Source organism: Ovis aries, chromosome 7, assembly GCF_016772045.2.
Source record: "Ovis aries strain OAR_USU_Benz2616 breed Rambouillet chromosome 7, ARS-UI_Ramb_v3.0, whole genome shotgun sequence".
Classification (NCBI taxonomy): Eukaryota; Metazoa; Chordata; class Mammalia; order Artiodactyla; family Bovidae; genus Ovis; species Ovis aries.
In genome coordinates this window covers 95,257,391-95,284,602 of record NC_056060.1, presented here as the reverse complement: position 1 = coordinate 95,284,602, position 27,212 = coordinate 95,257,391, and the positions used below count along the sequence as shown (strand labels likewise).

At 42.0% G+C, this 27,212-nt stretch overlaps 1 protein-coding gene and 2 long non-coding RNA genes across 3 annotated transcripts in view; all 3 read right to left on the bottom strand.

Annotated features, from left to right (window-relative positions):
* Nucleotides 1–27,212, bottom strand: part of LOC114115898 (uncharacterized) — a 104,777-nt gene that overhangs the window by 56,859 nt on the left and 20,706 nt on the right. Inside the window, exon 3 of the mRNA XM_060418702.1 lies at nt 542–632. Within this exon, the coding sequence (XP_060274685.1) occupies nt 542–632 (91 nt within the window). The remainder of the gene's footprint in view (nt 1–541; nt 633–27,212) is intronic.
* On the bottom strand, nt 1,877–25,937 carry LOC132660139 (uncharacterized). The gene is made up of 2 exons (XR_009601382.1): nt 25,815–25,937; nt 1,877–2,264 (listed from the first exon to the last, which is right to left on the bottom strand). It is a non-coding gene; the product is annotated as an uncharacterized LOC132660139 (long non-coding RNA).
* Nucleotides 7,454–19,811, bottom strand: LOC132660138 (uncharacterized). The gene is made up of 2 exons (XR_009601381.1): nt 10,141–19,811; nt 7,454–7,894 (listed from the first exon to the last, which is right to left on the bottom strand). It is a non-coding gene; the product is annotated as an uncharacterized LOC132660138 (long non-coding RNA).

The window sequence follows — 27,212 nt, the reverse complement described above, 5'->3', positions numbered from 1 at the left end:
AGTATGTTTGCCTAGAGAAACCCATGGACAGAGGAGCCTGGTGGGCTACAGCCCATGGGGTCACAAAAGAGACAAGACACTGCTGAGCAGAGCACAATTACCCTTGTGGGGCCCGATAAGCCCATTCAAGAGAGAGAACTTTTGTTTCCCCACTTCCAACCTAACTTATATATACTTACAAACAAGGAGAGTCGGTGTGAGGACACCTCTCTTGAGCTGCAGAGCACCTTGTTGCTGGCACTGTTTACTCAGTCGTGTCTGACTCCTTTGCAACCCCATGGACTGTAGGCCTCTGTCCATGGGATTTCCCAGGCAAGAGTATTGGAGTGGGCTGCCATTACCTTCTCCAGCCCAGGGAATGAGCCTACATCTCTTGTGTCTCCTGCATTGGAGGCGGATTCTTTACCGCTGAGCCGCCGTATCAACATTGATATCAACAAATTGTCCTCAGCTCCAGAAAGTGGGAAACGGAGTTCTAAGTCACAGAGTCCCTTGTTTCACCCATATTCGCGAGTGTCAGATATACACATTCAATACTTACCTTGAGCCTCTTTTAGACTAAGGAATGTGTAGGATGATCTGGGTCCAGGTTTCAAAATCTCAGAGAGATGATAAAATTCCAGGAGCAAAGGCTGTGGATAAACAAGCTTCAGATGGTGAAGGCTGCGTCCACACAGCTCAACTACTGCCTCGGCAACCACAACAGTTAAAGGCACTGTGCTTGGACTGCCAAACTCATAAGACAAGTATGCCCATTAACTGTACCTGAAAACTTATTAAATAAAAGCCAAAGTGAAAACATCTGCCCACCTAGTGACGGCAGGGTTTGTTTGTTTGTTTGTTTTTGCTGAGTCAGTCTATGCTAGCTAGGCATGGATGGTACCCAGAGATCAATTTCAGTGGGAATGAATCCTGGTGGTGTTGACCATGACTTTGATCTGCTCTTAACAATGGCGAAGGCCTTTGTTTTCTACCTTTCCCAGGATGTCTTGGGTAATTTTTTTTTTTTTTCCCCCAAAGGAGACTAAAGAGATGCAATTTACAAAGAGTGAAAAAATATTCCACTTGGAAGAATAACTATTTGGATAGACAACAAATTGGTCAATGGGGAGGTCTCAGATTCCTCACAAGTCTCATCAAAATAAAGTTCTGAAATTTAGGAGATGGTAGCCATATCCATGGGAGAAGGCAGGGGCACTCCACTCCAGTACTCTTGCTGGAAAATCCCATGGACGGAGGAGCCTGGTAGGCTGAAGTCCATGGGGTCGCTAAGAGTCAGACACGACTGAGCGACTTCACTTTCACTTTTCACTTTCATGCACTGGAGAAGGAAATGGCAACCCACTCCAGTGTTCTTGCCTGGAGAATCCCAGGGACAGGGGAGCCTGGTGGGCTGCCATCTATGGGGTCTCATAGAGTTGGACACAACTGAAGCGACTTAGCAGCAGCCATATGAGAAACACTGGAACAGATTTCCACATGAAGAGATGGCTTAATAGGAGTGGGGTGGCTAGATTCCTCTGCACTCGAAAAGAACCTCTTCAGTTTATTTCAGGAGTAAAGTGAACGCAGCACTGGCAAAATGCAGCATTAAAGGAAGGAAACAAACATGAGATTTTACCAAGTCACCTTCAAATTTCTTTCCAATACAATGATCCTCCAAAGGTTTAAGATGCAAGTTTGCAGGCGGTGCCAAAGGCCTCCGCAAACCTCTTTTTGTATAGGGATCCTTTTTGACCCCTTGGTATTAACACCTGTGAAAGAGTCAAGACTCTATTGGCTTTCTACAGCATGAAAAGTGGCCAGGTAAAATAAGATACTTTGAATAGAGCATGGGACGTAGACATGCAAACAAATATTCACTGCTTATCAAAAATTCAAATTTAACTGGGCATCCTGTATTTTTATTTATTTTATGTATTAACCCTGTAATAAAGAAATGCCAACACAGTCTAGTATTCTTTCCTGGAGAATTCCAGGGACAGAGGAGCCTGGCAGGCTATAGTCAAGGAGTCACAAAGAGTCGGACACAACTGAGCCACTGACACACACAAGGCTTCCCAGATGGCTCAGTGCTAAAGAATCCACCTTCCATGGAACAGATGCAGGTTCGATCCCTGGGTCAGGAAGATCCCCTGGAGGAGGAAGTGTCAACCTTCTCTGGTACTCTGGCCTGGAGAATCCTTTGGACAGACGAGCCTGGCAGGCTACAGTCCATGGGGTTGCAAAGAGTCAGACAGGAATGAGCAACTGAGCACACGGCCCTATAATAGAACAATCAAGAAGTCATGAGCAAATTGTGAATGAACTGTTTTCGAGCTGGTTAATGGCACAACCAGAAGTTCTTAATCAGTGGCATGCTTCAGGCTTTCCTGGGAAGCTCTTTGAAAATGCAGACTCCTGGGACCTTGCCCTAGAGATGCACTCTCCTATGGGTTGAGAATGACTGTTTTAACCCAGACTAATAAAAATAAATGAGGAAGACACAATAAGGCAGATTTCTCTGATGACTCAAATCACTCCACTATAGCTTTAGAGGTGGCTCAGATGTCCTAAATCTTAAGATGGTATGAACTTGAGAATACCAAAGGATACAGCGTAAAACAAATACTGGTTAAGAAAATACTGTCACAAACCACTTCTTCCTTAGCCACATGAGGACACTGAGGGAAAATCACTGACTAAATTAGCAACCCAGAAGTGCAACCCAAAATAGCATCTTTGACACCTGATGCCAGAATTCATCCCATGCTACATTTCTAAACAGTTCCTCCTTACATCGTCTTTCTCAGACAGCTGAAAGAGCTGGCACCCCCAACAGAAAGAGCTGAGACATTCTTCTCCCCTGAGCTAATGTGTGAACTCCTTTGCCCCCGTGTAATATGTCCAATCGCAGAATACCAGAATGATATTCACATATGAATCAGGAACTAGTCCAATAGACGTGTCTTCACTGTATCAGTAAATGCTAACACAACGTTAACAGTGAGTAAAGAAAAATCAAATTGTTCTTTGCTGAAAATAAAATCCCATTACTTACTTTTTGTTTCCAAGGATATGCCATTGGCGTGTATGTGTGTGTGTTGACTATGAAGGGACAGAAATGATGGCGGGAGTGTTTCCTTCTCTTACCATCAGAATTTTTCCTCTAAGATGTGTGTGAATATGCGGGCGTTAAGTCTTTCAGTTGTGTATGAATCTGTGATCCCATGCAGTGTAGCCCACCAGGCTTCTCTGTCCATGGAATTCTCCAGGCAAGTATATTAGAGTGAGTAACCACTCCCTTCTCCAAGCGATCTTCCTGACCCTGGGATTGAACTTGGGTCTCCTACCTTGCAGGCAGATCCTTTACCATCTGAGATAGCAGGGAAACCTTCTCTGGGGATATACTGGTCATTTACATTAACTCTCTTCCCATCCTTCAATTTACAATACATAAAAATTTTCCTTCCAGTGAAGCTATGTTTGACAATCCTGGGTTGCTAACTGTGAGGTCCAAATGACCAAAAGGATGACTCAGCTAAAGAAATATGTTAACACAGAAACTCTGGTGCATCAGTGATTTGGATGGTCAAGAGCTGGAAAGCTAGAACTGAAGCGTGGGTCTGGGTGCAGGAGAAATTCAGTAGACTGAAATTTAGGGATTAAAGCTCTGTCTTGAGAGCTTTTCAGATTTGCATTTAAGTCTGAGTTCCGTCCTGACTGGCCCTGAGACCTTGGGCAGGTCACTCAAACTCTTTGTGCCCCTTGCTGCTGCTGCTGCTAGGTCGCTTCAGTCGTGTCTGACTCTGTGTGACCCCACAGAAGGCAGCCCATCAGGCTCCCCCATCCCTGGGATTCTCCAGGCAAGAACACTGGAGTGGGTTCACATTTCCTTCTCCAATGCACGAAAGTGAAAAGTGAAAATGAAGTCACTCAGTTGTGTCCGACTCCTAGCGACCCCATGGGCCACAGCCTACCAGGCTCCTCCATCCATGGGATTTTCCAGGCCAGAGTGCTGGAGTGGGGTGCCATTGCCTTCTAGGCATCTGGAAAATGTAAGCAGCAGCTAATTCAATGAGTTCCTATGAGGATTAAATACACGAGAATTTGTGAAGCACCTACCGCAGGGCAGGACATGTTCTCGTTAAATGGGAAGAATGAGAAGCAAGGATGTGAGTCTCTGTGGGCCAAACGGGTCAGCCCATAACCATGTATTCGCCAGCATTTAGGCACAGACTCAACCTAGCTACATACAGGACAAATGAGCAACAAAAGAACATCAAAACCCACTTACTGTCTGCACATACTTACATTCAACCTACTTACATGTCTGCATCGTCTTATAATCACTGAACCAAAGTTTGCTTAATAACAACACCTGCTATGAACTTGGGATCTGATTAACTGGTGTAAGGAACACAAAACATCCTAAGACCCGCTGCCCTGCCGCCCATGTCTTGGTTGAGGAGATAACATACATCTCCTGAAGAAGTTAATAAAAAAGATGGTAGGATAATAACAACAAAAGCACAACATAAAAGTACAGACGGCAGTAGCTGAATCTCTGATGAGCCTTCAGACAAATGGTGCAACTGATAAAGCCCCTGATGACCTCAGAGGAAAAGACAGCTGCGATGAGCCAAAACAGCCTGGGAATTCTTCCTGGAAGATAAGTCACTTGAGACTGGCCTTGAAAGAAGAGTAGGATTTAGATAAGCAGAGAAGAGGAAATCCTAGGTTTATGACCCAAGGAAGAGGAGGGCATGGCAACCCACTCCAGCAGTCTTGCCTTGAGAAGCCCATTGACAGAAGAGCCCGGAGGGCTACCATCCATAGGGTCACACAGAGTCAGACAGGACTGAAGGAACTCAGCGCACACACATGCATGACCCAGGGAAAGCCACGGAAATGAGAAAACACAGGGCTGAGTGATAGGCCATCCAACCAGTCCGTCCTAAAGGAATTCAGTCCTGCATATTCATTGGAAGGACTGATGCTGAAGCTGAAGCTCCAATACTTTGGCCACCTGATTCTAAGAACTGACTGATTGGAAAAGACCCTGATGCTGGGAAAGATTGAAGGCGGGAGAAGAAGGGGACGACAGAGGATGAGATGGTTGTATGGCATCACCAACTCGATGGATGTGAGTTTGCACAAACTCCAGGAGTTAGGGATGGACAGGGAGGCCTGGTGTGCTGCCGTCCATGGGGTCGCAAAGAGTCAGACACGACTGAGCAACTGAACTGACCCAAAAGTGATGCCTTACCGATATGCAGTCCATTATCCATGCTGTTTGTAGCACTGAGTGCAGGACATGAACGTTGGACCATTGCTGTGCAGGCCTGTGGGGTTCAACATTTTATTGTTTGTTTTACCACTCTACGTTCTTGGGGCTCCATCCAAAAATATTTTGGTGGCATAGATAAGACTGATTGCAAATTAAATAAAATCTTAGCAAATTGGCACTAGTATCCTCCCCATTCCAAACACACACCCACACACAATTTCCATTTCCCTGAAAGCAAAACAACGGCCTCTCAACACATAGTTTACTGGCTGTCTTAAGAAAGGAGCTTCGAAGAGCTTTGCTAAGCCAGATCAAGAGACACTTGATATGAAAAGAAGGTGCTCAGGATGGCTATGTACACAATGCTATGTTGAAAATGGTTGACCAACAAGGATGTCCCACATAGCACAAGGAACTCTGCTCAATATTACGTAACAACCTTCATGGGAAAAGAATCTAAAAGAATATAGAAATGTATATATATGGTTGAATCACTCTGCTGAGCACCTGAGCTACCAACTCTCACAATATTATTAATCAACTTTACTCCAGTATTAAAAAGTTTTTATTTTTAAATTAAAAGAGGGAAGATCTGTATACTTAACAATGTACATATCACATCTTAATAATAAAAGAATGACCCAGAAGCCTGGACAGAGTAATGGAAATTTTTGTCTTAAAGTTACTAACAAAAATGTCTGATGAAGGTGAAAAAAAAATAGAAATGCTGTGTTCTTCAAACATCAAGTGCTCTGAGTCAGAAGGAGGGTCCTTCTATGGCTCTGCCCCCATGGCTTCACCCCAGTAAGTACCTTGTCACAATTCCTTTTAGTCTGCAGTGGTAAGACAGTTACAGAAATACTCAATACCAGATGAATAAAGAGTGGGCTTCCCAGGTGGCGCTAGTCATAAAGAATCTGCCTGCCAAAGCAGGAGACATAGGAGATGGAGCCAGGGTCCATCTATTCTGGGTCAGGAAGATCCCCTGGAATAGGAAGGAAATGACAACACCCTCAGTGTTCTTGCCTGGGAAATCCCATGGCCAGAGGAGACTGGCGGGCTACAGCCCATGTGGTCACAAAGAGTCAGACACAACTGAGAACACTTCATTGCCTTTTTTGGAATTACACTTTGGTAGAAACTCTACAAATTTCAGTGAAAGAGAAGAGCCCAGAGATTAGATAAGCCATTTCTTCTTTCTTAGGCCCAGATCAATCACTCCGGCCATTGGGTTGTACTTTTTAAACTGCAAACTGTGAATCCTTGAATTAAAATGTCATAACAGGCACTATTTGGCCATCATATTTCAATATCCTTTTTGCCCCATAGGGTTCTTTATAGTTTGTTAAAGTTTCTGAAACTAATATTTAGGAGGGTGATAATTTCCATTTTAAAAGAAATTCTAGAATATAAAAATGTTATAGCAGGTCCAAATATAAATGCATCAGATGTTTGAGCATGCTAAGTTGCTTTAGTTGTGTCAACTGTTTGCAACGCTATGGACTGTAGCCCACCAGGCTCCTCTGTCCATGGGATTCTCCAGGCAAGAATACTGGAGTGGTCTGTCATGACCTCCTCCAGGGGGTCTTCCAGACCCAGGGGTCAAACCCATGTCTCTTACATTGGCAGGTGAGTTCTTTGCCACTAGCACCACTTGGGAGGCCCAAACGCGTTATAGCCAACCTAAAGCTAACATCACTGGCTCTTAAAATCTTGTACTCTTCCAGAGGAAAAAAACCTTAGCAGAAAGCATTTTGTGATAAAATAAGAATATATCCATTTTAAATTTCAGCCTTGAAATCAGATGAAGAAAAGCCCTGAGATCCAAATCCTTAGGATGTCAGCGGGGCCAAAGATACATTGTAATCACCTTACACCACCCAAACCCAGTACCACTGAGGACCATAAACAGGTATTTTCCTAAGAGATGGTTCTTACAAACACTTGAAGCCACAAACACTTTAAAATCTAAACTCTTGATTCATTGCAGACTGCAATAAGTATAATGGTATATATTAAGACACTGGGACAGTTTTCAAGGAAATGATAAAAAATTAAAGGAAAACACAAACATAAAGAATTCCTTTAAACCATGCGCTTCGCTCTTGGCTCTTTCATTAAATGGGTAAATTAAAGCACATCTATGTGATGCTAAAACACACACACATACACACACAAAACCTCTAAATGCAAGCTCATTTAGCTGCTTCCAATACTGTGGTCAGGCTGAGGTAAGAAAGTACAACTATGAATTCTAATGCCCAAAATGAAAAGAGTTCAGTTGTTACACGTTCAGTTTTTGTATGTGTCCACTTAACTATTCAGAATATCCTCATACAGATTACAACCTGGAGTTGGAATTTGAAACCTACAAAACCAAGGGCTTTCACCTTCAATAGTCAACACAAACTTGGCTTTGGAATGAGAGAAAGTCTTTGAAAGAGCCGAGGTATAATCTGGGACAAAAACGGTGACTTGACTCTCCTGGGTGATGACTGGCGATACCGGAAACTAGAGAATGAGGAAGGAGGTGATACATAGTCTTAAATAGTGTGAAAGCTTGTCACTTTCTCTTCTTGATTTTTTTCCTAAGGTTGAAAGATGATATGTCCGTTTGGAGAAAGCCTGTTTAAAAAGAATAGATTAAATGAACATACCAACATCCCATCAATGCCACTAAGACTCTCTGTCACATTTCATTAGCATGATCCCCAAACTGAACTGGCCAAAACTTTTCAAAGAAAACATCTTGGTAATGGCAGCACTTGTGATGATTTTCATTGCTAATGCAAAATCCTTCCAAAGAGACAGGAAAAAAAAAAAAAAAAGATGCTTTAAAAAACCTTATTTCAGGATTGGTATCCTGCCATTGTCTCATTGGTGTTCAGCAAGATAAATGTATTTTTCAGTAGCTCTGATAAGACCAAAATAAACTGTTATAACCAAAGGGCTCATAGACTAAACAAACCTCATCGGAAACTCTCAAAACACACTCCTGATTGTGAATCTCTGCAGAATTTTATGAGAACGCTAAAGAGCACTCGCTATTGTCCTGGTTCCTCCTGGGTCCTTGTCTCCAGCATTTGTCCCTCAGGGCTGAGCTCAGGGCATCCAGGGTGGTGCTGGCCGCAGGAAATGATCTCTTCTTCCTGCTAACCTTGCCCTGCTCCAGCCCACAGTCCTGGCACAGAGGCCTGGGTTCCACGCTCCCTGTTGCCCCTGGTGCCATTTCTTGCTCAATTCAAGAAACAGAGGAGCCCAGTTGTGCCCTTCTCACCTCCCCAGGCTCACAAAAGGAAACCTGCGCTAACAAGGGTCTCCTTAACAATAGATGCTCAGCTGCCAAGGAAGTGAGATAACGGCAGAGCTGCTTTGGGCAGACACAGCTCCTCTTTTCTTTCTAGAGGAAATCAAGAACTGTGCCCAGAGGCAAAATGATAACCTCTTCTAGTAGCTGAAGTGCCTTCCTTGTCCCCTTGTAAAGCCCTCAGTAGTTCGTCACCATGTCCCAAAGGTGCCTCATGAATACAAGCCCTTCTTCTCAGTGAAGGGTTGTGGTTGCTAGGAAATTCACATCACAATGTTAAGACTTATCATGATGGGGTTCGCTTATCGATTGGTGTCATGGCTGGAATTTCTAAGATCAAAAATTGAGCTGCAAATCCATAAGACAGTAGAACAAGAGGAGACGGGAAGGGATGGAAAGAAGGAGAAGCAGAGAGAAGTGGCTAACATACAGCTGGCACGGTGCTGGACACACAGACCATGCCATTAACCTCAGAAGTGATTCGAGGCTTCTCCATGTTACAAAGAAAATGGGTTTCAAAAGTCAAGTAACTAAGAGGGGAGAGATAAGGAGAAGAGGAGGAAGTAGCCAAGGCAGAGCCTACGATGGGAAACCTTCATTAACTGGTGGGGAGTGGGTGCTGGATGGCAGGATCAGGACAGCGGATCCCTGAGGAGGTTCATGCAAATAAAGACAAAAGAAATGACAGGTAAACCAAGCGTGAAGCTCAATTATCATCCTGTGTGCCATTTGATCCAGAGTCGCTCCAAGCTTCCTGAACATGAAGATACTTTTTTTTTTTTCTTGTTCTTTTTTTTATTTTAAATTGGGGGATAGTTGCTTTACCGTGTTTGGCTGGTTTCTGCTGTACAACAATGAGAATCAACTATAAGTATACATATATATGTATACTTCCCTGCCTCTCCCTCTCTCTTGAGCCTCCCGACCCCCCCATTCCACAGTTTAGGTTGTCACCAAGTTGAGCTCCCAGTGTTACACAGCCACTTACCACTAGCTATCTATTTTACAGATGGACGATTAACACATGAAAAGATGCTCAACGTCACTCATTACTAGAATAGGGCAAATCAAAACTACAAGGAGGTATCACGTCACACCAGTCAGAATGGTCATCATCAAAAAATCTACAAGCAATAAATGCTGGAGAAAATGTGAAGAAAAGGAAACCCTCTTGTATTGCTGGTGGGAATGTAAATTGATACTTGAGAACATTTTTAAGAAAAAGTCCACATCTAAATCATAAGAAGAAGGAAAATTAAATTCAGTTGGAAATAATACTTAGCAGTGCTAAGGTCTCCCTCACACGTAGTTAAAGTTGTTCAATCATTTTTTAAAAATTCTATTAGATTATAGTTGATTTTTTACAGCCAGTGTGGCTCAGATGGTAAAGAATCTGCCTGCAATGCAGGAGACCTGGGTTCGATCTCTGGGTTGGGAAGATCCCCTGGAGAAGGGAAAGGCAACCCACTCCAGTACTCTTTCCTGGAGAATCCCATGGACACAGGAGCCTGGCGGGCTACAGACCATGGGGTCTCAAAGAGTCAGACATGACTGAGAGACTCACATGTTTCCTTTCACGCAGTTGATTTCCAGCACTGTTAGTTTGGGGTGTACAGTAAGGTGACTCAGTTATATGTATATACGGATTCATTCTTTTTCAGAGTCTCTTCTCAAATACGATGCCACAAAATATTGAGTAGCGTTTCCTGTGCGAGACAGCAGGTCCCAGTTAGTTACCCATGCGGTATACAGTAGTGGATGTCAGTCCCAAGCTGCAGACATCTGAATCTCAGCACTCATCCTCCTTACGATAACCCTTTCCATTGCCCATTAACCGGAAGCCGAGTGATCAGCCTAGGGATGACCTGGAACAAAAACTGTCTGCTCTGCCTCAAAGACCCACTTTCCTCCCCCAGTACCCCCTTCCCCAAGTCAGTGAGGTTCTGTGAATGGAGATGGTGTTTGCTGCTCTCTCACTTCTTTGTCTTTATTTGTCCCCTGATGAAACAAGAAAAGGGGCAAAGTTTCAATGGACCCGCCATGAGGAGAACAGAGCTGACGACTCTCTAAATAAGTAGGAAGACCCCTTGCTCTACAGAGGAGCTGTGCAAGCCTTCTGCAGCCCGCCTGCTAGAAGAAGGGCAGGTCATGCTGCTCATAGAACTTGACTGGCTGCTTGATCAGTTCCCTTGATTGTTTTAGGAAAACAAAATCTACTGAAAAGTCCTCTGCCAGAGGTAGACTCCATCCCAAGCACTTTACAGATCGTACGTCCTTCAATTCTCCCAACAACCGTGCAAGCAGGTGCTGTTACTGTCTGTATGATACAGAGAAAGGTACTGAGGCAGAGAGATAAAGGGCTGTGCCCAGCTCCTAGGTTAATTAGTGACAGAGCCAACGTATAAGCCAAGATGGTGAGCTGAGACTGGTTCTGGAATCCATGCCCTCAATCCATATAATACGGCAGCAAGGCAAACATACCTATGACATAGACACGGTGTATCTCTTCCTAGAAAGTTCCATTTCGGTCTAAGACGTATGTGGAAAGAAGCGCCAAATACTTTTGGCGTTTCTGTTATGTGAAAGCACCATGCCAGTGACGGGAATACCATGATGTTCAAGACATTGCCCAGGTGCCCAAGTGGTTCTGAGGGGACGTTATCAAACATGGCAGCTAACCTGGGCTGGTTGCAGCCACTTCTGCAAAGCTCAAATCTACTATCCTGCTCCCGATTGATACATGTGTGAGCACACACCTTCCCCAGTTCCTCTGAAAAAGATTACCCCTGAGCAGGGCATCAACACAGTTTTCATTTAAATAGATTCTAAGAGATGTGTCCTTCTTCCAACTTTCAGTGATACTGGTTGAATCATGAGAAATTTTGGTGACCTGTGGAAACTATTTTCATTACTTTTAGACCAACACAAATGCTAACACTGTTGAAAGTTCTGTACTGTATTACCCTTCATCTGGCAGAAACAGACTGTTTTTTCATCCTGACTAATTCACAAACGACCAAACTGAAACATATTTACGCTTGCTTCATTCCTGGGAAGCTGATATACTGAAGGGGTCTGTTCCTTTTTAGTCATGCCAAAGATTTGATAGGATGCAACGCTGAAACTGTTTTTCAGTCACCGGATGACATTTTTTCTCCCTGCAACGAAGCCAGGAATATAAACCCTGAAGAGTCTACCATACATATCTGAATCAGCTATGGAACAATTCTAAATATTGCATTTTCCCAAATGCTTTCACCAAAATAGCAGCAGAAATCTCCATCTTACACACACACACACACACACACAAACACACACACACACTCATGGTAGTAGTAAGGATGGTTTCTTTAGGATTAGACTTGAGAAACTGCCAGGAGCTATCTGATGGGTTTAAAAACCAAAACGATCCTCTAGATACCTCTACAAAGTAATTTCATTCTTGGAAAATTGCCCCAACTTCAGTCTTGAATGTAGTAACAATGCGCGGTATTCATTCAGTGAATCTCATCTTCCCTGACCAGGAGTGAGTGGCTCATCAGGGGACTTAAGGCCACAGTCCTTTGATTTTTTTTCCCTCTAATCCATCTAGAGACTACTCTTTCTTGCCTCATGTGCTCTCGCTTGGGCCCTCAACCAGAGTGACCTGGGCAACTGCCAATAGGAAAGTGGATCTCTGTCCAGGTACATTCAACTTTGTCTTCCAATCTGCATTGTAAGAATCATCAGGATAATTCATGAGAAGACTGCTGCTGGCATAGCAGCAAATTTCCCTGAACTGGTTGTTTTCCTCCACTGGTTTATCTGTCGGCATGGCCTAGATCCGACAGAGCAGAGACCCATCTTTCTTCTGCTAATGATGGGAGCTATGGGAGAATCGTACAAGAAACGATGCATTTTGCTTACTCATTCTCTACTGAAAGCACTGAAGTTTCTGTCTGGAGGACTAACAAAGCAACGGCTTTTCTCCCTTAAGATATGGCCTGTCGCTAGGCATATTAGAACAAATTTCATTACAGGTTCTAAACCTTCCCAAGGCCCCATGGATTCAATAAGTAGGAATACATCAGTGTCACACGTCAAGTACATTTTCCCTCATGATTTGCAACAGCTCTTTCAATCTAGGACCTTTTTATGCTATTTCCGAGTGTCTTTGCAGCATGACAACCCAAAATAGTAATTCTTTTTTTAAAGCTAACAACATGTATTTTAAAACTAAGAACTTGAGCACAAAGACCCTCAAGCATATACATCTTAACATAACTCTTGTGAGTTTGGCTCCTGAAATCATTTGAAAATTTTAAAAAATAATAAATTTGGTCACTAACTGTGCAAGTACAGGAGAAATGCTGACATTCCTATTTATCAGATTAAGAAACTATCGGGGTTCCAGATGTTACATAACACTGCAAATGCTCCATCAAGGTCATTATTTTTACACCCAGCCCATTAAAACAATTGCAGATTCCCTTGTCTCATTTCCACATTTTAACTGAAAATGGATATGTCAGATTTCTTATGAGAAAAGTAATAGCACGCGAGTGACATTATGACAAAAGCTATTTTTATGACTCCATACAACCTGGGAATATTAATATCACTTCTCGTTTGCAAAAACAACTGTCTGACATTGCGGACTGCACGTCATTTGGGTCTGGAAGAATTTTGTTATCTTCATCTCAATAAAAATAAAAACAAAACAGTGTTTAAAGTAGGGCATTTCATTTCATTTTTCCTAAGATTCCTGAAAGAAATGGAAATGACAGAAATGGAAATCTAGTATAAAATAAGCCGTCAGGATTTCCGTAGCATTGTACCTTGGATGGTCTATATAACATCTTATAAATTCTGTTCCTAAAACTGGTATAGTTCATAACCCCGCGACTCTTTTCCTGCTGTTGTAGAAATGGTGAGACAGAAACGAGATAAAACCAGGATTCATATGATAAATATATTATCTCCTTCATACTATGAGACAATCAGAGAAACTTCAACAATTTCCCTTTCAATATCATATAAATTGGTTGGAACCCAGTGATTCAGGAGTTTGTATTCTTTTTCATATAGAGGAAGTAATATTTTAAATTCCCAAAGACTTGATTGAATCATAAAATTAAATTGTTTGCTTTCTGGTAAGACCAGGAATGCAATCGAGAACTAATTCATGACTATACAGGAAATATGAGGAGAACAATTTCATGAAACAAAAGGAAATAAATGTAAATGGGTATTATTATGCAATCATAAGACAGGACAAGATAAGCCACATGAAATATGTCTTAATGTACAAACTATCCCATAGAATCAGAATAACAGACACCGCTAGGACTTACGCGTGAATAATACTCGTCAACTTGCAAATCATTTTTTTGATAGACTCTCATACCTGATCACTACAAAAACCTTTGAGATCAGCACTATTATAATGCTCATCATATAGATGAAGTTGATTCGCAGATCTAGAACTGTTACAGTAAATTAGATATCATTTGTTTCAATCACAATAGTTTAGTAATATTTTTCCGTGATAGTGTTAACCATGCCTACAAAAGACTCAGAAATTGTTCATATTGCAGAATGTTACTCACAAATACTTACTTTTTTTGTTATTTGTGAGTCTAAAAGGACACTCAGAAAACTAGCCCTTTTTGCCAAAGTCAAAATGTCTTCACATAGGTCTTCCATAAGCGCATTTCAAACGGTCATGGTCGGCCCAATGGACATGTAATGATTTCGGCTCTTAATTACCTAAGCATGTTTCTAAACCAGGTCATTAGTGATGGTTTTCGTTGTTGAATTTCTGATTATCCTACATCTTCTAAGATAATCATTTTGTATAAAAATGAGGGAAACCAGTGTTCATTTTAATACTCCTAAATTGGTACTCACCAAAGGTCTAAAAAAAAAAAAAAAATCACTAAAGCTTCTAAACCTATCCATCCAACTCACACAATGCATAGTCATCAATCACATCAATTCATGAGACATGAAAAGAAAGTCATTTGGTTATAATATTCTCCATAAAAAGGCAGAAAAGTGCAGACTGCCAAGTACCACTTTGGTTTTCAACCATGCACGTATTGAAAACTGCACTGAAGACTGAGCTCCTGCCTACCTGATACTGCCCTTGATTACATCATCTTACGCAGCAGTTGAAGGAAAGAAATCAATGGCCAGACTTCCAGCTGTCTATTCTAGTGTCAAACGTAGAAATACCTTTTTTAAGGACTTTATCATGTTCAGATTTTTACCTGCATCAACACTGTCTTCCTTTTAACTCTAGCATCTTCACTGAGATCTAGAGTCAACCATCATCTATGAAGTAATATACAAATGTCAGACACATCCTCCACCTAGGAATAAATGTATATAACAGTCCATATTTTTCAGAGAGAAGTCCAAATCACTCTGTTGTTTTTCTTTCTCAAGGTCATATAGAGTACTGGGGTTTGGAGCTAACAGAAAATTTGAACCATGTCAGTCACAAAAGAATTGCCCCTGGCAGGGAGGGGGGTGACATTTAATTCATCTGGCATTTGTTAAACAGCATAGCCTGCAGTCACATAGAGCTGGTCCCGTTCCAAATTCATGACTTTCTGATTGTATAGCCTTGGTGACAGAGGTAACGGTGGTGATATTACTTGGGTGTAACTGTGATAATTCATATTTCATGAAGCTTCTGTGGTAGATACATTGAGTAAGGCAACAAAGTCCAAAAAACCATAATTCTCAAAAACAATGACATGTGTTTCTCTTAAAGACCTGATGTCCTATAGATGCATCAAGCTATCAAAACTCACTTAAGAAAAAGAAAACAAATTAAAAAATAGATGTCTTATTATCTTTATACTTAACACAGTGGAAACCACCTTCAGAAAGCAAAACAAGAAGCTGGAGTTCTAGTCCACACACACCTTCTCAATCACCTCTGGGTCTCTGGGACTCAAGAGCTTTGTCTCTTCTTGCCGGGTTCTATTACAATCCATTGATTTTTCCTCACAGTATAAAATTTCCTTTGTTTAATTTCATTGGGCCATTTCCCCTGGGTCACTCTGACCGCTTATGTTCCTTGTTGTTTATACTGTTCAACCTTCAGTAGATTTCATTTTGAAGAACATGACACAATCATGCAATGCCATTCTTTCCTGTTATTGACCTGTTGTTGCCCAAAGAATGTCCTAAAGAATAGGAAAATAATTGATGCCTCTAAGTATCACAATCATTATGATAATTGTGACATAAATTAGAGAGCCTGCATCTTGATTTAGAAAAAAGGTGGAGTAAGGATGGGAATTGGGAACTAGCCTCAAGTAGCTGACATTATATACCCATTTACTCTCTCTCTCAGATCCTTGTATCACCTCATCTGACTCTCAAAACAAGGCATGACTTGGTATTATTAATGTCAGTTTACAGAGGAGGAGACTGGATTTCCAGAAAGCCAATAACCTGCCTCCTAGACAAAAAATGGTAGAGATCACACTCAAACTTGGTCCTCTTGATGCCAACTGCCACACATCCTCCGTGGCAAGTCCAAGAATCACACAGAATATTTACCTTGTATATGTTACATTCCAATTTCTTTTGGCTTGCATTTCAGAAATATCCCTTTGGAGACCTGAGTCAGTGGGACTCAACAAGCTGGCCAGCTGTGTGGAACTTTCAGAAGCAGATGATACCTTTCTTCCCATGAACACTCTTCCCCAGTTGTTCAGTAGCTGCTCCAACCCTTCCATTTCAGAAACGACCTGCATTTAGTCCAAGGCTTTACTTACAGTCTGAAAATGCAAAGCCTTTCAGGAAATGAATGCTGAGCATCGGTGTCTCTCATGTTCAGTGTAGTGGAAGTGAGTTCCAGCTTTTCTTGAGACAGGTTGTATTGGTAAGGTAGCTTGAGGACGGAAAAGAAGCATGGCCATAGAAGGGTCCCATAGAGGTGAAGCTCAGCACTGGGATCATAGGGGCACTAACGCCAAACAAGCAACAGCTAATACAGAGAAAACAAGAACCACAGTGGAAACAACGGTACTTTTACTCAAGTCTGGGGCTGTCATAAAGAACGAATGATTCTCAGGGCCACATTACTATTCATTGTACAACAGGGGACATTTACCATTCTGTTTGGAAAGGTTCTGCTGTGATTCTACGTGATCTCATCCCCACTTTATCACTGAATACTAGGCAGCCTTTCTGCAACTTTACTCGTTGTCAACAATGTCACCCACTGTAATAATAGAAGGAGAATTTCCACGAAGGCAAGGACCATATATCAGGATGCCTTGTCTTCTACCTGCCGGGGCTCTGGGAGCATTCTAGTATATTTCCAGCACCCATTCTGCACAATACATAATCTCACAGATGGCACCATTAAGCAAGCATCCCTCGCAGTCAGTCTCTTTGAAAATGAGGGCAAAGAAATGCAGAATAAAAATTCCGTTGACTTGAAGAAACTGCATCCTTATTCCTTATGGTGTGTTGACAATGGCTGACAAATTCCTAGCGGATAGAATCTTGCAGAACATGCACGGTAACGTTTTACAACAACATAAACTGAGATTGTAAGATACCTTGATAAATAGCTACTTTCTCACCCCAGGCTGTGCGCTCCCCTCTCCAGACACGCGCAGCTCCTATTACCATCCACAGCCAGGGGAGAATTACATACTTCTCGGGAGATGGCTTCTGAAACGATGAGGAGATGTTAAAAAGCCACACTGGAATCACAGAGTGGTGGAGCAGGAGGACGCTAGGCAGAATGTAATAGCAGCTTTGGAGGCAAAGACATAGCCACTGTGCAACCGCAAGGTAACGGGGAAAAAAATTTAGTGCTCCCCTCACTGACACCAAGCCGTTAACAAGGTAAAATTACCAAACATTGGTGCAATTCGGAGCTGGCATTTTCTGTTTGGGGAATTGTGATGATGTGACAAGGTTATCGTGATAATTAGCTGAGTAATTAAAGCAGAGGAGTAATTGCTCTTCTGCATTTTTTTTCACAGTCAGAAACATCACACTGTAGAAATATAAAGGAGAGAAAAGAACATTCTTCATTCATTTTAAAAAATTTCTCACGAGTATCTCAGAACCCAAGAGCAGGCAGTCTAGAAACACTGCACCTAGCACCTTTCAATTTTCTTCTCTTGAACCACTTCTTTTTTTTTTCTTTTTTTCTCCTAGCCTTTACAAATTACTTGTCACATAGTATGGATTCTATGTGTGAAGACTGTCTTTATTGGGAGTCAGGTTTCGGGCTGTGTGATATCATTTCTAAACCTGATAGGTTAGGATGTCTTTCTCCTTCGTGCTTCCTGATTTTGGACTTAATTTCAAGCAGTCGAATGTTCACCCTGTCTCACCTATAAAAATGAGGAGAAACACAGTTGTTTCACCCAGGTGGGTACAGGTCCACATCCCAAGAGAGACAAGTCAAACTTTAGAAAGAAAGAAACCTACCCATCCCTGCAGAGTCAGAGCCGGAATGGACGAAGTCTGATGTCTGTCTGGCAGAAACACTTTCAAGTACGGAAATGAAGGAGCAGCATGAAGAGATTTGGAGAAATTCCTGGGGCGGGGGGAGAAGGGAGCCGCTTTGGCAGAGCTACAAGGAAGTCAACATTTCTGCTCAAATCTTATGGGCTTCTTGGGACAGGTAAACAGTCTGTCGATCCAGCGTGAAGTGAGAGTGATGGAGCCAGGGAATCCATTGAATGGTACTGATGTCGGGGGAAGCCTGGGATCCGAGAGGGAACCTGGAACCTGCCATCCCGCCTCGGGGTGGCAGCAGGCAGCACACACCTGGGGAAAGGTGGCTGGTCCCAAGAATGTCCTGCGAGGGAAACTGGGCCACGAGAGCCCGTGCAAGAAGCAGAACTTCTATGGGCCTCCCTTCCCTCATCTGGAAAATAATGACCCTATCCCTCTAACTCGTTGAGCTGCTAGGAGGTAAAAAGGGGTTGGGGGGGGAGTGTAAAAAGACTTTATAAACATGTGTAGTACATGTACTCAAATGTATCTACATTACACATATATGTGCATATACATATATGGCATAGCACATATAATCTTTACTGTGCGCAACTATGGCTTAGCTCCCTGACTCCCTTTCCTTGGGGCAGTGCATTCAAAGGACAGCTGAACTTTTTAGAAATAAAAGAAATCATACTCATTTTCGTATAAACTTAGCCCCAAAGTGCTCACTTACTTTGCCTGGTAGACCTCAAAGCGCTTATCTGCTTAACTAAATTCCTGTTTATTCATCAAAGATCAGCTCAAAGGTTAGTCCTTGTGGAGCCTTCCCAGAGGGGAGATGAGCCCCGCTTCTCCTCTGCCCCCAGGCCTCTGTGTACCTCCTCAGCCATCACAGCCTGGCCCCCTGACCATCCACCACCAGACTGCAAACAGTTTGAGACAGCGGTTGAGTCCCTGGCACACCTGCACCATTAGGCTGAGCACGTGTTCAGAAAGCATGTGGTGTCTGGGCTGAATAACAAGTTCTTCGGCAAGAGTAACTACAACACTTATGTGTGTGCATGTGTGTGTATATATGTGTACGTATATACGTGAGTGTCCATGTGTATGAATAAGCCTGTGTACACATCTACCTGTTTAGATGTGTATTTATCTGGCCACATGACTATATCTTAACTACAGGTTTCTTTGATGAGGACATGAACCACTTAGGAAGCTGCTAGCCACCCATATTGCCAGATCCAGAGAAAGAGGTGGGAGTAACCAGTTCCTTTATTTCAGATCACGTTATTTCCTAAAGGTCTTAAACTGCTCTGGCAATTGCAGCATCATAGCGATCACTCTATGAGAAGACGGTGTCCGAAATCAGGAGGCAAAAGCACTAAAAAATGAAAACGTTGCAAAAGGGAATCGTGCAGCAGGAACTCCCCACTGAATAAACACCAATGCTCCAGCCGCTGTTCTGAGCATCTGCATCTCCCCCTGTCCTTTGTGATGTGATTCTAAACTGAAAGCATTAGGTAGCAAGCAGCCCTGTAATTCAAGCTTCAAACAGAAAATGATTGAGGAAACATTGAGAAAGACTTCTCCTTTGAAAGTGCATTTCAATTCTCCCCATGTCTCTGAAAGAAAAACGCTTCTGACAGTCTATATTTTACCCGTTTCATTTAATAATGCAGATCGACGTTTATCCAGGAGCATTGGCCGTGGTTTTACTTTTCATTTTAATCAGCTAAGCACCTGTCCGTTCCCATCTCCCCCCTACCCCCCGCTACCTCCACCCACCCAGTTTGCTTTTCTCTGATTGTTCTCATTTACTTATTTTTTAAATTAATTTTTGAGGCAAGGATATATGTTTCATGCTGAAAACACTAATTTCCTGAAAGATCTAAGTATAACTCTCAAGGCAAAGGAGAGCCTCTTGCCTCCTGTTCTGCTTGCTGCTACTGCTGCTAAGTCGCTTCAGTCATGTCCGACTCTGTTCGACTCCATGGACTGCAGCCTACCAGGCTCCTCCGTCCATGGGATTTTCCAGGCAAGAGTACTGTTCTGCTTACAAAATGACAAAGTCATAGGCCAGTTGAACACACACACACAGAGGACATACACATTCCAAGAAAGAGAGCCGAGGAGACTACACAGAGGTTTCATTATTCTGCTGATCTGTGCGTATAACATAGGAAGAGATTTTTTTTTTTTCCTACAAAATTCCATTATGTGCTTTATTTCCTAAAAAAGGATTGCAAGTTTACTATTTCTATAATCACCACTTTCCTCTAATATGAGCTCGTGTTATACATTAGTTCTGAGAAGCATCTTTCATACTTTGCTTTTATTTTATAATTTCTGGGTCTGTGCAGGTACATTAATTCGCCTATCTCCTTTTTCAAAATTGAGGTACCCTAGTAATAATACCTCCTATCCACAAGGCTACAAACCCGAAGAAGGAATCATTCAAGCATTTATTCCTCACTTCAGTACTCTGTTAGGAGATGTGGAGACATTTCAAGATGAATATGATATGAACCCTGCTCTCAGAGAATCAGAAAACTAGCAACAGAGCTTCCTCGTAAAAATGCTTTAAAAAGAACACTGTAAAATAGTTACGGCTTTAGGCTTCCCGTTGAGTAAGAGGGTCTGTGTATTTTGAGGGGGTTTATCGCTTAGAAGACAGAGTTCACGTCATTTACTAAGACAGAGGAATTTAGCTAGTAAAGCATTATTCGTAAGTAATCATCACAGTCCTTACTTTAATGGGTATAAACTACATGCCAGGTACTGTTCCGAGCATACTCAACCAATTCATTTAATCCTCCCAACAACTTATGCAGTAAACCTTATCTCCATGCTCAAGCTGAGAAAACTAAGGCCAAGAGAGAGAGAAGCAACTTATCTAAGGCAACCAAGTACAAGGAAGAGAGGGGATCTGAATCCTAGGGAGTTCGCTTCCAGGACTAGTTTAATCATTTCCTATGACTGCCTCTAAGCTTCAGTGTACCCCTGCAGTGTAGAGCACACACAACATATTGGGTTGAAAATGGATTTTCTCCAAGAAACCTGTGTGGTCCCCAGACCAAGCTCAAGCTCTGATTCCATTTTTAAAGCTACAATACTTTTAGCAATATAATTTTATCACTAGCTTTTTAAAATTAATAGAGCACTACTTGCAGGTGAATTTAGGGAAAGACAGCAGGGAATCTGGCAAATTAGACTCAGTCTCAGTCCCAGTTCAGTCACTCAGTCGTGTCCGACTCTTTGCAACCCCATGAACCACAGCACGCCAGGCCTCCCTGTCCATCACCAACTCCTGGAGTTTACCCAAACTCATGTTCATAAGAGTAAGTGATGCCATCTAACAATCTCATCCTCTGTCGTCCCCTTCTCCTCCTGCCTTCAATCTTTCCCAACATCAGGTTCTTTCCAAATGAGTCAGCTCTTCGCATCAGGCGGCCAAAATACTAGGGTTTCAGCTTCAATATCAGTCCTTCCAATGAACACACAGGACTGATCTCTTTTAGAATGGACTGGTTGGATCTCCTTGCAGTCCAAGGGACTCTCAAGAGTCTTCTCCAACACCACAGTTCAAAAGCATCAATTCTTCAGCACTCAGCTTTCTTCACAGTCCAACTCTCACATCCATACATGACCACTGGAAAACCATAGCCTTGACTAGACAGACCTTTATTGACGAATTAACGTCTCTGCTTTTGAATATGCTATCTTTGTTGGTCATAACTTTCCTTCCAAGGAGTAAACGTCTTTTAATTTCATGGCTGCAATCACCATCTGCAGTGATTTTGAAGCCCCAAAAATAAAGTCTGACATTATTTCCACTCTTTCCCCATCTATTTCCCATGAAGTGATCGGACCAGATGCCATGATCTTTGTTTTCTGAATGTTGAGCTTTAAGCCAACTTTTTCACTCTCCTCTTTCACTTTCATCAAGAGGCTCTTTAGTTCTTCTTCACTTTCTGCCATAAGGGATATTAGACTAGAATTTGTCAAAAAGTAAATTAAATATCTAAAATTAAGCTTTACCAATAACACTAGGCTGTGCACACACCCATGTACACATAATTTTCAACCAGCCAGCAGGCATCCTCTTTGAATTGAGAATACTGCAGGTGGAACCCATACAGCTATCTCTAGGATGTGGTGGTTTAGTTGCTAAGTTGTGTCTGACTCTTTGAGCCCACGAACTGTAGCCCACCAGGCTCCTCTGTCCTTAGGATTCCCCAGACAAGAATACTGGAGTGGGTTGCCACTTCCTTCTCCAGGAGATTTCCCACCCCAGAGATTGAACCTGTATCTCCTGCATTGCCGACAGATTCTTTACTTCTGAGACACCAGAGAAGCCTGTTAGGATACTAAACTTTTAAAAAATTATAAACATCCAGAGAGTGCTGCTTAAGATTGCTTTAATTTTAAGGAAATCACCTATATATTCTAGACAGTTTTATGGAAGTACAAGTCCTCTATGTTCACAAGACTATATTTAACAACTTCATTTCTTTAATTACATGCTTTTTATCTATACTGTAGTGACATCTCACTACTAGAAAACAAAAACCATGCTTACATCTTTATGCCTATTTTTTCTGCTAGTTATTAAAAGTGTTAATAGTCATCAGCTTTCTAATTTTTAATAGCTGGGTTTCTTCCTGCGCTTCTCTCCTCACCAGATACATTTTAAGATTTTAGACAGGGAAGAAATACTTATGTTGCTGACCTGTAGCATCCTAACTCATAGGAATGTAGGCAGATTCTGACATACTGATTAGTTCATTTCTGAAGGTGCAGCAAGATTATTAGGATTACTAACCTTTTTTGGCCTTAGCTCAGGATCTGAATCTACTGTGGAATCTGACGTGAAAAGACTTCAATACTTTGCCACTCTGAGACTTTTCCTCCCTCTCTTTCAATAAAGATGGCTTTTACACAAAGAGTAAAATCAAATTTTGAACTAGCATACCATGTCTCTAAGGACCAAAATTGCATTACCAGAATGATGCCTATCTCCATTAGAAAGGCATTATTAGATGATGTTATAGGTCTTTAATCCACATCAGTGCATTCCGTGGTGGTGATGTATACCCGATGAGTGAGGGCATGTGAATCTGATGTGGTATCAAGGAACACCTCTGACTGCAAGACAGCAAACTACCTTCAGGAAAAAAGCACCTCAGAATCAGACCTCAGCAGGCACCAGGAGCAATGAAGAACTGTTCTCTTAACTGGGCTGAGCTGATTGAAATTCACAGCAGCAGTTCTCCATTTTTGAATTCAGAAAGGAATGGCTAAAGAAACGTAACCATGCCTCGGATTAGTTAAACAGCACCCTCATATTCACCATGCTAATTGTTTGGTCAAAGCCAATGAATTACAAATAATAGATCAAGTAGAAATATCACAGTCTTGAGAGGGAGAGAGTTTCAGCCCGATTAGGTGAGTGGAATTCATCGTCAGCTCTAACTGGAAAGTCAGGATTCAGTTTAAGGAAAGAGGCGGAGGATTCAACACAGGTATTCAGACCACTTAGAAGGGGTCCGATAAGACCTGAGTTATCTGTATGCCACTGGCAAGCTTTGAAAACAGAAATGAAAATGGAGTACATCCTGGACGGTATTTCTTAGGTGCATTAATGTATCAGGAAATAAAGCACGTAATACTTCTACTCTGCAGCCAGGGTGTCTTCACCCTGCGATGGCTCACTGATGACTGTTTCCTCTTCTATGATGTATTTTTTGCTGGATGACAATTTATTAAATCACCCCAGTGAGAACACTAAAAACTGGTACTTGGAATGTTCCACTATTTGGGGCTTCAATTAATAACTGTTGATCACTGTCTCCATCACGAATCTTTTTTTTTTTTAACTTAAAAATATGTGGTACCAAAAAAATAAAAAATAAAAAAAAATAAAAATATGTGGTACCATGCAGAGCATGATGAAGCCCCCTAATAAATTCATCCAAGGCTAAGGTTTCTGTTCTTGATGAGATTTGCCTTTCAATGGAAACCCTCAAATCACATTTGAAACTATCTGCCCTACTTTATAAGCTGATGAATGGAAAACTGAGTCGATGCTGGTTTTTTAATAACTGTGTCAAGCACATAGGCAGAGCTGTACTTTAATTCACTCCAAACGTCCTCTATTACGCTGTGCCTTTAATAGGATAAAACAACTCTATGCGCTTTCCAAAACTACAATGCAGAACCACCACCACCGCCAACAAAACTTCTTATCATCACTTATTGAAGGAAAGCTCAAACCATCTTGATTTTTACCATCTCCCTCCTTCCTTCCTCTGCCCTCTCACTCCTTTCTGCCACAAATATTTGTTGAATCCCTACTATATCCCTGATCTGTGCTGCAACCTGAGGATAAAAGGGCGATTCAGACAGCCTTCATCCCAAAGGATTCAGTAAGGGAGAGGACCCTGAGATGTTCCTGCTGGCAGAACCCACTAAGGAAGAGGAAGAGACAGAACAAGGATCCCTGGAGGCAAGCCACTCTGCCAAATGCCCTGTCTGCACCCTTAACATCGTGTCATCACACCTCATCCTGATTACACATTTTGTGGCCACCACTGCAGATGGTGATTGCAGCCATGAAATTAAAAGACGCTTAGTCCTTGGAAGCAAAGTTATGACTAACCTAGACAGTGTATTAAAAAGCAGAGACATTACTTTGCAAATAGAGGTCTGTCTAGTCAAAGCTATGGTTTTTCCAGTGGTCATGTATGGTTGTGAGAGTTGGACTGTGAAGAAAGCTGAGCACCAAAGAATTGATGCTTTTGAACTGTGGTGTTGGAGAAGACTCTAGAGAGTCCCTTGGACTTCAAGGAGATCCAACCAGTCCATCCTACAGGAGATCAGTCCTGGGTGTTCATTGGAAGGACTGATGTTGAAGCTGAAACTCCAATACTTTGGACACTTGATGTGAAGAGCTGTCTCATTGGAAAAGACCCTAGTGCTGAGAAAGATCGAGGGCAGGAGGAGAAGGGGACGACAGAAGATGAGATGGTTGGATGGCATCACGGACTCACTGGACATGAGTCTGGGTAATCTCCAGGAGTTGGTGATGGACAGGGCAGCCTGGCATGCTGTGGTTCGTGGGGTTGCAAAGAGTGGGACACGCCTGAGCGACTGGACTGACCTGAACTGAAACCTTTATCACTGCAGTTCCCACTGCATGTTTTTGCTCTGTCTGAATGCTGCAGAGTGGACATGCATTTCACCACAGTGACCAGTGCAGGTACCTGCCCGCTCTTACCCGAATCAAAGGAATGAGCTAACAGGTGGGAGGTGGCTGCCCTCTCAGTATCCCCTGCCTTATTTACCATCTGTGGCGCCTGAAAGCAATTCACAAAAGATTCCATACTGAAAATTTACTGAGAGGCCTAGCCTGAGCACTGCACCCTGAAATTCTGTTTCCCTCGTGGTCTTCTAAACTGAGATCCTACAGGTTAGGCTGGTAAAATTGTCAGAAATAGTGTAGTGGCAGAAGCATCAGATATACGAGTAGCAAGACTCATTACTTACAGCAGTGCAGGCCTCTTGGAAGGATTTCTGGAATAGCTCCCTCACATCAAAGGTTTCATGATCAGCCCTCCAAGCATTAGTTGCTCAGTTGTGTCCAACTCTTTGCAATTCCATGGAGCCCACCAGGCTCCTCTGTCCATGGAATTCTCCAGGCAAGAATGCTGGAGTGGGTTGCCATTTCCTCTTCCAATTTGCTTCTCAAAACAAAATGCTTCTGTGTCTTACCTGTGTGCACCAGAAAATTCCATGCTACTGCAGAATCATCAATAGTTATCTTTGTGAAACATCGGCCGGGCTCTTAGAGGGAGCGAGAGGGACCACACCTCTTCCTGAAGAGGCGACGAGAAGTTCCTCTCTGATTACCCTCTGATTACTTGGTAGCTTTGAAGAGGATGACTTGTCTGCTGGGTGAGTAACACAGAGACACATCAATGTCTACTGCTTTCCCCAAACCTCCAAACTATCACTTCCAAAGGGATCCTTGGCTTATTTTTTTAATAAGCCCCGTTGGAACACTTGCTAATATTTACTGAGCACTTAACTCTATCCAACATTATGTTCCATGTGTATTACCTCATTTAATCCTCATGAACACTTGTGTTTTTTTTTAAATAAACACATTTAATAGAATTGCAAATCTGAAAAAACACATGCAAATAATATTAGTGATTGTTACCAGTATTTGGGATAATACATGACATATTTTCCTTTCTATAATTCCTAGTGTTTTGTTTGTTTTCTAGATTATTGGATGTTGCAACTGCTGTATTAATTATTTTTCTTTGCTATCCTTCTGTTTTACTGTTGCTGTTGATGGTGGGGTTATTGTTGTTGTTCGTTTGCTTTCCTTCCTTTCTCTTTGTGTAGCATAATCTCCAGTTCTTTTATTTTAGAACTTCAGCTAAAGTTTTTTAATAGGATTGAGATGTCTCTTGTAAATAGCATAATACTTGCTTTTTTCCTTTACCAAACATGGAATCTCTGTCTAATGTGTAAATTAAATCTACTCACATTTATTTCGATTACTTGTATATTTATTTTGCATTTTATTAACATGTTTTTTTCTTTGGTTTGTTTTTTACTTGGCCTTTTTTTTTTACAGTTTATTTTACTGAATACAGTTGATTTATAAGGTGTTCATTTATGTTGTTCAACTAAGCAATTTACTTATACATACATTCTTTTCATAGTCTTTCCCATTATGGTGTATCACAGGATATTGAATATAGTTCCCTGTCCTGTACAGTAGGGCCTTGTTTCTCCTCATGGCAATTTTTTAAAAGGGGTTCTAGTTTTCCTACTGCAGAGATGAGAAAGGTGCAGCTTATAGAGATGAAGTACTTTGCCAAGGTGCCAGAGCTGTGAAATACTGAAGCCAGCTAAAGCCCAAGCAGACAAGATGCAAAGCCTACCCTAACCTCTAATGCTGCTCCCAGATCTGAGAATTAGACACTTATGGAACTACCCAGTCTTAAGCAGATGAAGAACCTGAGGCTCAAGAGGGTTGGATAATTTGACAGAGATCCAAGATTTTTTTTTTTTAAGACAACAAAAATTAGAATTCAGACCTTCTGCCCACCAGCGTATTGACCTTATTTTCTTAAACTGGGGTAGAGTTGCTTA